Source organism: Oncorhynchus mykiss, chromosome 26 (assembly GCF_013265735.2).
Source record: "Oncorhynchus mykiss isolate Arlee chromosome 26, USDA_OmykA_1.1, whole genome shotgun sequence".
In the NCBI taxonomy this organism is placed as follows: domain Eukaryota; kingdom Metazoa; phylum Chordata; class Actinopteri; order Salmoniformes; family Salmonidae; genus Oncorhynchus; species Oncorhynchus mykiss.
This window is the reverse complement of record NC_048590.1, coordinates 30,024,748-30,036,875: the sequence shown is the minus strand read 5'-3', so window position 1 is coordinate 30,036,875 and position 12,128 is coordinate 30,024,748. Positions and strand designations below refer to the sequence as shown.

General features: G+C 48.1%; 1 protein-coding gene across 1 annotated transcript in view; it reads left to right on the top strand.

Annotated features, from left to right (window-relative positions):
* Positions 1-12,128, top strand: part of LOC110506108 (genetic suppressor element 1) — a 420,263-nt gene that overhangs the window by 402,528 nt on the left and 5,607 nt on the right. Inside the window, exons 8-14 of the mRNA XM_036964533.1 lie at positions 1,342-1,703; positions 1,888-2,218; positions 4,718-5,346; positions 8,940-9,052; positions 9,131-9,398; positions 10,426-10,539; positions 10,837-11,199. Of these exons, the coding sequence (XP_036820428.1) occupies positions 1,342-1,703; positions 1,888-2,218; positions 4,718-5,346; positions 8,940-9,052; positions 9,131-9,398; positions 10,426-10,539; positions 10,837-11,199 (2,180 nt within the window). The remainder of the gene's footprint in view (positions 1-1,341; positions 1,704-1,887; positions 2,219-4,717; positions 5,347-8,939; positions 9,053-9,130; positions 9,399-10,425; positions 10,540-10,836; positions 11,200-12,128) is intronic.

Here is a 12,128-nt window from a genome sequence, read left to right as displayed (position 1 = left end):
CCTAATGTCTCTCTCTCCTTCTCTCTTCCCTAATGTCTCTCTCTCCTTCTCTCTTCCCTAATGTCTCTCTCTCCTTCTCTCTTCCCTAATGTCTCTCTCTCCTTCTCTCTTCCCTAATGTCTCTCTCTCCTTCTCTCTTCCCTAATGTCTCTCTCTCCTTCTCTCTTCCCTAATGTCTCTCTCTCCTTCTCTCTTCCCTAATGTCTCTCTCCTTCTCTCTTCCTTAATGTCTCTCTCTCCTTCTCTCTTCCCTAATGTCTCTCTCATACTCTCTTCCTTAATGTCTCTCTCCTTCTCTCTTCCCTAATGTCTCTCTCTCCTTCTCTCTTCCCTAATGTCTCTCTCTGCTTCTCTTCCCTAATGTCTCTCTCTCCTTCTCTCTTCCCTAATGTCTCTCTCCTTCTCTCTTCCCTAATGTGTCTCTCTCCTTCTCTCTTCCCTAATGTCTCTCTCTCCTTCTCTCTTCCCTAATGTCTCTCTCTCCTTCTCTCTTCCCTAATGTCTCTCTCTCCTTCTCTCTTCCCTAATGTCTCTCTCTCCTTCTCTCTTCCCTAATGTCTCTCTCTCCTCTCTTCCCTAATGTCTCTCTCTCCTTCTCTCTTCCCTAATGTCTCTCTCTCCTTCTCTCTTCCCTAATGTCTCTCTCTCCTTCTCTCTTCCCTAATGTCTCTCTCTCCTTCTCTCTTCCCTAATGTCTCTCTCCTTCTCTCTTCCCTAATGTCTCTCTCTCCTTCTCTCTTCCCTAATGTCTCTCTCTCCTTCTCTCTTCCCTAATGTCTCTCTCTCCTCTCTTCCCTAATGTCTCTCTCTCCTTCTCTCTTCCCTAATGTCTCTCTCTCCTTCTCTCTTCCCTAATGTCTCTCTCTCCTCCTCTCTTCCCTAATGTCTCTCTCTCCTTCTCTCTTCCCTAATGTCTCTCTCCTTCTCTCTTCCCTAATGTCTCTCTCCTTCTCTCTTCCCTAATGTCTCTCTCTCCTTCTCTCTTCCCTAATGTCTCTCTCTCCTTCTCTCTTCCCTAATGTCTCTCTCTCCTTCTCTCTTCCCTAATGTCTCTCTCTGCTTCTCTTCCCTAATGTCTCTCTCTCCTTCTCTCGTCCCTAATGTCTCTCTCTCCTTCTCTCTTCCCTAATGTCTCTCTCTCCTTCTCTCTTACCTAATGTCTCTCTGTCCTTCTCTCTTCCCTTATGTCTCTCTCCTCTTCTCTCTTCCCTAATGTCTCTCTCTCCTTCTCTCTTCCCTAATGTCTCTCTCTCCTTCTCTCTTCCCTTATGTCTCTCTCCTCTTCTCTCTTCCCTAATGTCTCTCTCTCCTTCTCTCTTCCCTAATGTCTCTCTTCTACAGGCTCCAGATGGAAGATGAGCTCCGGCAGCGGGAGAGGGAGCGCGAGCGTGAACGAGAGCGCGAGAAAGAGAGGGAGCGTGAGGCAGAGCGAGAGAAGGAGCGGGAGAGAGAAAGAGAGAGGGAGCGAGAAAGAGAGAAGGAGCTGGAGCGGGAGAGAGAGCGAGAGAGGGAGCGGGAGAGAGAGAAGGAGCGAGAGAGAGAGAGGGAGATGGAGAGGCAGAAGGAGAGGCAGAAGGAGAGAGTGATGAGAGAGAAGGAGCTACAGTCCAAGGCGATGGAGAGTCACTACCTGGCTGAGCTCCATGCCATGAGAGGACAGGAGGACAGAACCAAGCCTGAGAGACTCACCCCCAACCGGCCAGGTACGACACAACACCACCCCACCCCACCGTCCTCCAAACCTCTCAAGCACAGTCCTGCCTAACTTTATATTGTACCACTGAAAATATTTCCATGACCTGTGTCACCTCAATAAAAACAGTTCACATCACACTGATATGGGTCTTCAATAATCAGGATGAAAACACATTTTCCCTCTCTTCTCAGACAAAACCAAAGAGCCCGTCCTCCAAGCTCCTAAGCCAATGCCACCAGGCCTCCACTCCTCCCTGAGCCAATCACATCACGGCGTTCCTGGCCTGGTCTCCGCCCATGGCCTCTACCTGGGGCCCGGCGGTGTGGGGGTGGGGCTCACCGCCGCCATGATGCTCCAGCGGACTAATGAGGAAGAGCGCTGGTTGGCGCGGCAACGGATGCTTCGCCAGGAGAAGGAGGATCGTCAGTACCAGGTGTCAGAGTTCAGACAGCAGGTCCTAGAGCAACACCTGGACTTGGGACGACCTGGGGAGGGAGGAGAGCTACGCTCAGACACACACAGGTTAGACACACACACACATATACATATACACACATACACACATACACATACACACACACTCATACATACACACACACACACACACACACACACTTAGACACACACACACACACATATACATATACACACATACACACATACACATACACACACACACTCATACACACACACACACACACACACACACACACACACACACACACACACACTTAGACACATACACACACATACACACACACACACACACAGGTTAGACACACACACACACACACACACAAATACACTCTACATTCTAGTAGAGAGGGATTTGGATTCTCCAGATGTAGTCCTTCTACTCACTTCACTAGTGCAGTTTGCAGGAGCTGTGAGATATGGTAGAATCTGAGTCTCTCTCTGTGATCGTGTCACTGCCTTTCTGATGGGGACAGTTTCTAGCTGCGTACGGTGCAGTGCCATGCTGCAGTATGGCAGTCGTCACAAGTCTCTTAGGCAAGAGGATGTAGAGGAAGATAAAGGCAGTCACATGAATCACATCATCCTCTATTCCTATCCCCTAACACCTGACAGCCCCGTCACACACACGGTAGGCTCTAAGGCTTCTGGGGTAGGAATGTCATTGATGGGTTTCAGTTAGTAGGAGAATTGGGGTCCTAATGCCTGATGGTTGTTGGCTCATCAGGAGGAGATTTAGATTATCATTCAGGCAGTGAGGGGGGCAGCTAAAATATACAAAGGCTAGTTCTGGGTTAATCCTCTCCACCTTCTACAGCTTAAACCCTGTTCTCCCTCTGTGTGTGTGTGTGTGTGTGTGTGTGTGTGTGTGTGTGTGTGTGTGTGTGTGTGTGTGTGTGTGTTGCTGGTCCTGCCATGTGTTGTGTGTGTGTGTTGCTGGTCCTGCCATGTGTTGTGTGTGTGTGTGTGTGTTGCTGGTCCTGCCATGTGTTGTGTGTGTGTGTGTGTGTGTGTTGCTGGTCCTGCCATGTGTTGTGTGTGTGTGTTGCTGGTCCTGCCATGTGTTGTGTGTGTGTGTGTGTGTGTGTGTTGCTGGTCCTGCCATGTGTTGTGTGTGTGTGTGTGTGTGTTGCTGGTCCTGCCACGTGTTGTGTGTGTGTGTGTGTGTGTGTGTTGCTGGTCCTGCCATGTGTTGTGTGTGTGTGTGTGTTGCTGGTCCTGCCATGTGTTTTGTGTGTGTGTGTGTTGCTGGTCCTGCCATGTGTTGTGTGTGTGTGTTGCTGGTCCTGCCATGTGTTGTGTGTGTGTTGCTGGCCCTGCCATGTGTTTTAGTAGGTAGGTCAGGTTTCATGGGTGGGGTTAATACAGGTCTGGTAGACACACTGTTCCTATCTGTAATCCTGCTATATAATCACCTTGATACGGTGTGCTGGGTTCTTTACAACCCAGGGCCTGCAGATTGCAGATACACACACCCACACTCAGAGAGAGTCCATATCGCTGGAGGCATGTAGAGTCAGATTAGAAGGTAGAGTGCCAGGTTTGGTATTGAGAGGTTCTGGACAGTTCTGTCCCTCCGTCTGTGTACTTCCATCTGCCAATTCCTGTCTGTTGTCTTTTTCTCTCCCTCATCCTGAGTCTGTCTGTCAGTTGAATCTGTGTCTGTTTCACCCTGTCATGTTTGTCCGTCTGTCAGTACTCCTCTGTGTGAATCCTGTGTGTTGAAAAGATCAAAGCAACCCAGGCTGGGTGGAGAGCTGTAGAGCTGTAGAGGTGGAGAGCTGTAGAGTTGGAGAGTTGGAGAGCTGTAGAGGTGGAGAGCTGTAGAGTTGGAGAGCTGTAGAGTTGGAGAGGTGGAGAGCTGTAGAGGTGGAGAGCTGTAGAGGTGGAGAGCTGTAGAGGTGGAGAGCTGTAGAGGTGGAGAGCTGTAGAGGTGGAGAGCTGTAGAGGTGGAGAGCTGTAGAGGTGGAGAGCTGTAGAGGTGGAGCGCTGTAGAGGTGGAGCGCTGTAGAGGTGGAGCGCTGTAGAGGTGGAGCGCTGTAGAGGTGGAGCGCTGTAGAGGTGGAGCGCTGTAGAGGTGGAGCGCTGTAGAGGTGGAGAGCTGTAGAGGTGGAGCGCTGTAGAGGTGGAGCGCTGTAGAGGTGGAGCGCTGTAGAGGTGGAGCGCTGTAGAGGTGGAGCGCTGTAGAGGTGGAGAGCTGTAGAGGTGGAGAGCTGTAGAGGTGGAGCGCTGTAGAGGTGGAGCGCTGTAGAGGTGGAGCGCTGTAGAGGTGGAGAGCAGGGGCCTGTGTACTCTGACCACATCCTCCTCTCCTTTCCTTTCCACTACGCTCTGGGCTACTCTGCCTGGACCTGATAAGACCATCACAGAGAGGGAACGAGAGAGAAGAGGGAGGGAGATGCCTACCTATATGTGTGTGTATTTGGGAGAAGGTGCATCTGTGGAGTTGAGGTGTATGAATTACAGAAAACTGTGCATCATGGCTCGTTGTGAGTAACACAACACAGTGCTCATTACAGTCTCTCTTTCTCACTCTCTCTGACACAGATCCATACCAAATCATCATGAACCGGGTGGCCGTGACCTCCACCCCCACCTGGGCGCCCCTCCCCCCCTCATCTCTCCCAAACCCCTCCAGTCGCGCGACCACCCCCACCCCCCTCCCCCCACCACCCTGTGGAACCCCGCCTCCCTCATCGATACCGCCTCGGACTCACGACGCACCACCCACCACGACCCTCCGGGCTTGGGCCACTACGACCTCAGCCGCTTGCCTCCCAAACTGGAGGATGGGCTCCGGAGGGGCAGGGACCGGGACGGGGGCCTGGAGAAGTACCACCCCCCACTCCGAGGCCCCCCGGGGCTGCCTGAGCCCAGCACCTTCCTGGCAGAGCTGGAGAAATCCACCCAGACCTTCTTCAGCCAGCAGAGGGCCTCGCTGTCCCTGCCCAGCCAGTACGGAGAGCTGGGGGGAGGGATGAAGAGCAGCGGGGCCCTGAAGAGCCTCCAGGGGCCCTCAGGGATGGGGAGACAAAGCCAGGCCCAGGGACACAGTCTGGGCCAGGGAATGGGGCCTGAGTCTGGCCTAATGTATGATGAGTTTCTCCAGCAGCACCGTAGGCCTGTCAGTAAACTGGACCTGGAGGAGAGGAGGAGGAGAGAGGCCAGGGAAAAAGGTGAGATATACCCTACTGCTGCTAAACCCATTGTTTCAGGCTTGTGTTTTTAGAGTTTAGTTGATTTTGTTTCCATGTTTAGTTTTTGTATTATGTTGAAAATGCATTCCAAGCTAAAAAGTGTAACTTGTGTAGAGATTCTGTTTTTGTGGTGTCAGTGTCAGTACATTGTGTTTGTGTAGTGGTAGTATGTCCTGAAGTTGTAAGTTGTGTTTGTGTAGTGGTAGTATGTCCTGAAGTTGTTAGTTGTGTTTGTGTAGTGGTAGTATGTACTGAAGTTGTAGGTTGTGGTTGTGTAGTGGTAGTATGTACTGAAGTTGTAGGTTGTGTTTGTGTAGTGGTAGTATGTCCTGAAGTTGTAGGTTGTGGTTGTGTAGTGGTAGTATGTACTGAAGTTGTTAGTTGTGGTTGTGTAGTGGTAGTATGTCCTGAAGTTGTAGGTTGTGGTTGTGTAGTGGTAGTATGTCCTGAAGTTGTAGGTTGTGGTTGTGTAGTGGTAGTATGTACTGAAGTTGTAGGTTGTGTTTGTGTAGTGGTAGTATGTCCTGAAGTTGTTAGTTGTGTTTGTGTAGTGGTAGTATGTACTGAAGTTGTAAGTTGTGTTTGTGTAGTGGTAGTATGTCCTGAAGTTGTTAGTTGTGTTTGTGTAGTGGTAGTATGTCCTGAAGTTGTTAGTTGTGGTTGTGTAGTGGTAGTATGTACTGAAGTTGTTAGTTGTGTTTGTGTAGTGGTAGTATGTACTGAAGTTGTAGGTTGTGGTTGTGTAGTGGTAGTATGTACTGAAGTTGTAGGTTGTGGTTGTGTAGTGGTAGTATGTACTGAAGTTGTAGGTTGTGGGTTGTGTAGTGGTAGTATGTACTGAAGTTGTAGGTTGTGGTTGTGTAGTGGTAGTATGTACTGAAGTTGTAGGTTGTGGTTGTGTAGTGGTAGTATGTACTGAAGTTGTTGGTTGTGGTTGTGTAGTGGTAGTATGTACTGAAGTTGTTAGTTGTGGTTGTGTAGTGGTAGTATGTACTGAAGTTGTAGGTTGTGGTTGTGTAGTGGTAGTATGTACTGAAGTTGTAGGTTGTGGTTGTGTAGTGGTAGTATGTACTGAAGTTGTAGGTTGTGGTTGTGTAGTGGTAGTATGTACTGAAGTTGTAGGTTGTGTAGTGGTAGTATGTACTGAAGTTGTAGGTTGTGGTTGTGTAGTGGTAGTATGTACTGAAGTTGTAGGTTGTGGTTGTGTAGTGGTAGTGTGTACTGAAGTTGTAGGTTGTGGTTGTGTAATGGTAGTATGTACTGAAGTTGTAGGTTGTGTAGTGGTAGTATGTACTGAAGTTGTAGGTTGTGTTTGTGTAGTGGTAGTATGTACTGAAGTTGTAGGTTGTGGTTGTGTAGTGGTAGTATGTACTGAAGTTGTAGGTTGTGTAGTGGTAGTATGTCCTGAAGTTGTAGGTTGTGTTTGTGTAGTGGTAGTATGTACTGAAGTTGTAGGTTGTGTTTGTGTAGTGGTAGTATGTACTGAAGTTGTTAGTTGTGTTTGTGTAGTGGTAGTATGCACTGAAGTTGTAGGTTGTGGTTGTGTAGTGGTAGTATGTACTGAAGTTGTTAGTTGTGTTTGTGTAGTGGTAGTATGTACTGAAGTTGTAGGTTGTGGTTGTGTAGTGGTAGTATGTACTGAAGTTGTAGGTTGTGGTTGTGTAGTGGTAGTATGTACTGAAGTTGTAGGTTGTGGTTGTGTAGTGGTAGTATGTACTGAAGTTGTAGGTTGTGTAGTGGTAGTATGTCCTGAAGTTGTAGGTTGTGTTTGTGTAGTGGTAGTATGTATGAAGTTGTAGGTTGTGTAGTGGTAGTATGTACTGAAGTTGTAGGTTGTGGGTTGTGTAGTGGTAGTATGTACTGAAGTTGTTAGTTGTGTTTGTGTAGTGGTAGTATGTCCTGAAGTTGTAGGTTGTGTTTGTGTAGTGGTAGTATGTACTGAAGTTGTAGGTTGTGGTTGTGTAGTGGTAGTATGTCCTGAAGTTGTAGGTTGTGTTTGTGTAGTGGTAGTATGTACTGAAGTTGTAGGTTGTGGTTGTGTAGTGGTAGTATGTACTGAAGTTGTAGGTTGTGGTTGTGTAGTGGTAGTATGTACTGAAGTTGTTAGTTGTGTTTGTGTAGTGGTAGTATGTACTGAAGTTGTAGGTTGTGGTTGTGTAGTGGTAGTATGTACTGAAGTTGTAGGTTGTGGTTGTGTAGTGGTAGTATGTACTGAAGTTGTAAGTTGTGGTTGTGTAGTGGTAGTATGTCCTGAAGTTGTAGGTTGTGGTTGTGTAGTGGTAGTATGTACTGAAGTTGTAGGTTGTGGTTGTGTAGTGGTAGTATGTACTGAAGTTGTAGGTTGTGGTTGTGTAGTGGTAGTATGTACTGAAGTTGTAGGTTGTGTAGTGGTAGTATGTACTGAAGTTGTTAGTTGTGTTTGTGTAGTGGTAGTATGTACTGAAGTTGTAGGTTGTGGTTGTGTAGTGGTAGTATGTACTGAAGTTGTAGGTTGTGGTTGTGTAGTGGTAGTATGTACTGAAGTTGTAGGTTGTGTTTGTGTAGTGGTAGTATGTACTGAAGTTGTAGGTTGTGGTTGTGTAGTGGTAGTATGTACTGAAGTTGTTAGTTGTGTTTGTGTAGTGGTAGTATGTACTGAAGTTGTAGGTTGTGGTTGTGTAGTGGTAGTATGTACTGAAGTTGTAGGTTGTGTTTGTGTAGTGGTAGTATGTACTGAAGTTGTAGGTTGTGGTTGTGTAGTGGTAGTATGTACTGAAGTTGTTAGTTGTGTTTGTGTAGTGGTAGTATGTACTGAAGTTGTAGGTTGTGGTTGTGTAGTGGTAGTATGTATGAAGTTGTAGGTTGTGTAGTGGTAGTATGTACTGAAGTTGTAGGTTGTGGGTTGTGTAGTGGTAGTATGTACTGAAGTTGTTAGTTGTGTTTGTGTAGTGGTAGTATGTCCTGAAGTTGTAGGTTGTGTTTGTGTAGTGGTAGTATGTACTGAAGTTGTAGGTTGTGGTTGTGTAGTGGTAGTATGTACTGAAGTTGTAGGTTGTGTTTGTGTAGTGGTAGTATGTACTGAAGTTGTAGGTTGTGGTTGTGTAGTGGTAGTATGTACTGAAGTTGTAGGTTGTGGTTGTGTAGTGGTAGTATGTACTGAAGTTGTAGGTTGTGGTTGTGTAGTGGTAGTATGTACTGAAGTTGTAGGTTGTGTTTGTGTAGTGGTAGTATGTACTGAAGTTGTAGGTTGTGTTTGTGTAGTGGTAGTATGTACTGAAGTTGTAGGTTGTGGTTGTGTAGTGGTAGTATGTACTGAAGTTGTTAGTTGTGGTTGTGTAGTGGTAGTATGTACTGAAGTTGTAGGTTGTGTTTGTGTAGTGGTAGTATGTACTGAAGTTGTAGGTTGTGGTTGTGTAGTGGTAGTATGTACTGAAGTTGTAGGTTGTGTAGTGGTAGTATGTACTGAAGTTGTAGGTTGTGGTTGTGTAGTGGTAGTATGTACTGAAGTTGTAGGTTGTGTTTGTGTAGTGGTAGTATGTACTGAAGTTGTAAGTTGTATGTAAGTCAGTACTAACTGTCTCTGGTCATTCCAGGTTACTACTATGAGCTGGATGACTCGTATGATGAGAGTGATGAGGAGGAGGTCAGGGCCCACCTCAGGAGGGTAGCAGGGCAGCCCCCTCTCAAACTGGACGACTCCACAGAGGTACAGTTTTATCCTGCACACACACTCTATACACACGGTTATCTCCTGGCTTTATAATACGTTCCTCTCCCCATGTAGAAAGTGGACTTCCTGTGTGTGTTTGGTCTGACCACGGTGTCACGACGTGACCACCTGGTGCAGCAGAAGAGGAGGAAGAGGAGGAGGATGCTGAGGGAGCGCAGCCCCTCGCCCCCGGCTGTTCTGTCCAAACGCACCCCTCCTCCTCCGGCCCCCCTCAGCACCCACTTCACCCCAGAGGAGATGGACAGAGCCCCCGAACTGGAAGACAAGAAACGCTTCCTCACCATGTTCAGCCTGTCCCATGTCTCTGTACAGCAGAGGAGAGGTATGTACCCTACATCCTAAACACTACACCCTAACCCCTACTCACCATCCAACCTCACTGCACAGAGCAACTAACCCCCTAAAGCTGTCATGAACATGGTTATCATGTCCACTGTGCTCTGGAGACATGTACACTGTGACAGACACCTGACATTTCACTATGTGTATTCTACATTATAAACTGGGTGGTTCGAGCCCTGATTCTTGATTGGCTGAAAGCCGTTGTATACCAAACCGTACACCATGGGTAAGACCATTTGTTTTGACTGTTCTAATTACGTTGGTAACCAGTTTAGATGTGTTGTGCCTAAGAACAGCTCTTAGCCTTGGTATATTGGCCATATACCACAACCCTTGTGCCTGATTGCTTAATTATACGTTAAACACACTGCTAGCATGCATTACACATTACTCTGCCACCCTCTTCAGTGTGACAGCTGGACTTTCTGTGAGGAGAAACAGATATACACACACTGCTGTGGCGAGGCGTAGAGTGGCAGCAGCAGGTTTACGGCGATCCCACTCTAATCCTATGGATTTACCGCATGCTGCCTGCAGATGGCAGTGTGCAGCCTCCCACACACACACACACTCACACACACACACACTCACACACTCACAGCAGAGGAGCAGCAGGGATTACAGAGACGTGGATGAGATGTTAATTCTCTCTCTCTCTCTCACCCTCTCTCTCTCTCTCACCCTCTCTCTCACTCTCTCTCTCTCTCTCTCTCACCCTCTCTCTCACTCTCTCTCTCTCACCCTCTCTCTCTCTCTCACCCTCTCTCTCTCTCTCTTTCTCTCACCCTCTCTCTCATTCTCCCTCTCTCTCTCTCTCACCCTCTCTCGCTCTCTCCCTCCCCCTCTCTCTCTCTCTCTCTCTCTCTCTCTCTCTCTCTCACCCTCTCTCTCTCTCTCTCTCACCCTCTCTCTCTCTCTCTCACCCTCTCTCTCTCTCTCACCCTCTCTCTCTCTCTCCCTTGCTTTCTATCCCTCTCTCTCTATACATATATTTCTCTCTCTGCCAGATAATGAGACAGTGGTAGAGTTGCTTCAGGCCATTAAACAGAAGAGTGTAACCTTGGATACCATCAGACATGCCCCTCACCCCCTATGTAAGACCCCCCCAGCACAGAACTCAGGTAAGCGCGCACGCACGCACAAACACAAACAAACACACGCACGCACAAACACACACACACACGCGCACGCACAAACACGCACAAACACACACCTTTCCTCATTCCCTCCCTGCTGTTAGCAGCCAGGTGTGTGAGAGACATCTCTGTAGTAATGTTACAGCAGTAATGTTATGGGTTGGGGTTCAAATGACTGATTGCCTGCTGATGTCTTGATACAGTATATTTATATGAATCTGGGTGGGAATGTGTCTCAATGCGTCTCAATTCATTGACTGTAACATACGCCTGTCCCGACAGATCCTGCCTCAGCGCTTTCCAGCGAATCAGATGAGCCACTCAGTGTCAGTCCCTCCTCCCCCAGCGGACTCCTAGGGCAGCCTAAACCCCCCTCCTCCTCTGACGCACTGAGACCAAAGGACCCCCCTCCTCCACTCCCCTACCTGGAAAAGACCCGTGGGCTCCCTGAAAGCCCCTCCTCCAAGAGGAGCTCGTCGTCCAGCCTGCTGAATAGCCTGCGGCCCCCCGTGCAGCCTAAAGATGCTCCCCCCAGCCTGAACGGCCGGACCAAGCCCTGGGAGAGCTTTACTGCTGAAGAGTTTTCCCAGCATTTCCATGAGTCTGTCCTCCAGTCCACACAGAAGGCCCTGCAGAAGCACAAAGGCAGGTTACACCGCAGCAGCTCTCCTTCATACTCCAGGTGGAAGTTACCCTCAGGCACAGATCTAGGATCAGCTTATACTGTGAATCTACAGATCAAATCAAATTGTATTTGTCACATGCGCCGAATACAACCTTACCTTACCGTGAAATGCATACTTTCAAGCCCTCAACCAAAAATGCAGTTTTAAGAAAAATAAGAGATTTACTGAATAAACGAAAGTAAAAAGAAAGTAACACAATAATGTAACAATAACGAGGCTACATACAGAAGGTACCGCTACTGAGTCAATGTGGAGGCTACATACAGGAGGTACTGCTACTGAGTCAATGTGGAGGCTATATACAGGGGGTACCGCTACTGAGTCAATGTGGAGGCTATATACAGGGGGTACCGCTACTGAGTCAATGTGGAGGCTATATACAGGAGGTACCGCTACTGAGTCAATGTGGAGACTACATACAGGGGGTACCGCTACTGAGTCAATGTGGAGGCTATATACAGGGGGTACCGCTACTGAGTCAATGTGGAGGCTAAATACAGGGGGTACCGCTACTGAGTCAATGTGGAGGCTAAATACAGGGGGCCTCCACATTGACTCTGTACCGGTACCCCCTGTATATAGCCATCATTGTTGATGGTGATCAGGCCTACCACTGTTGTGTCATCTGCAAACTTAATGATGGTGTTGGAGTCATGCTTGGCCACGCAGTCGTGGGTGAACAGGGAATACCCTTGAGGGGCCCCCGTGTTGAGGATCAGTGTGGCAGATGTGTTGTTGCCTACCCTACCCTGTTTGGTCCCAGGGTCCTTAGCTTAGTGATGAGCTTTGAGGGTACTATGGTGTTGAACGCTGAGCTGTAGTCAATGAATAGAATTCTCACGTAAGTGTTCCTTTTGTCCAGGTGGGAAAGGGCAGTGTGGAGTGCAA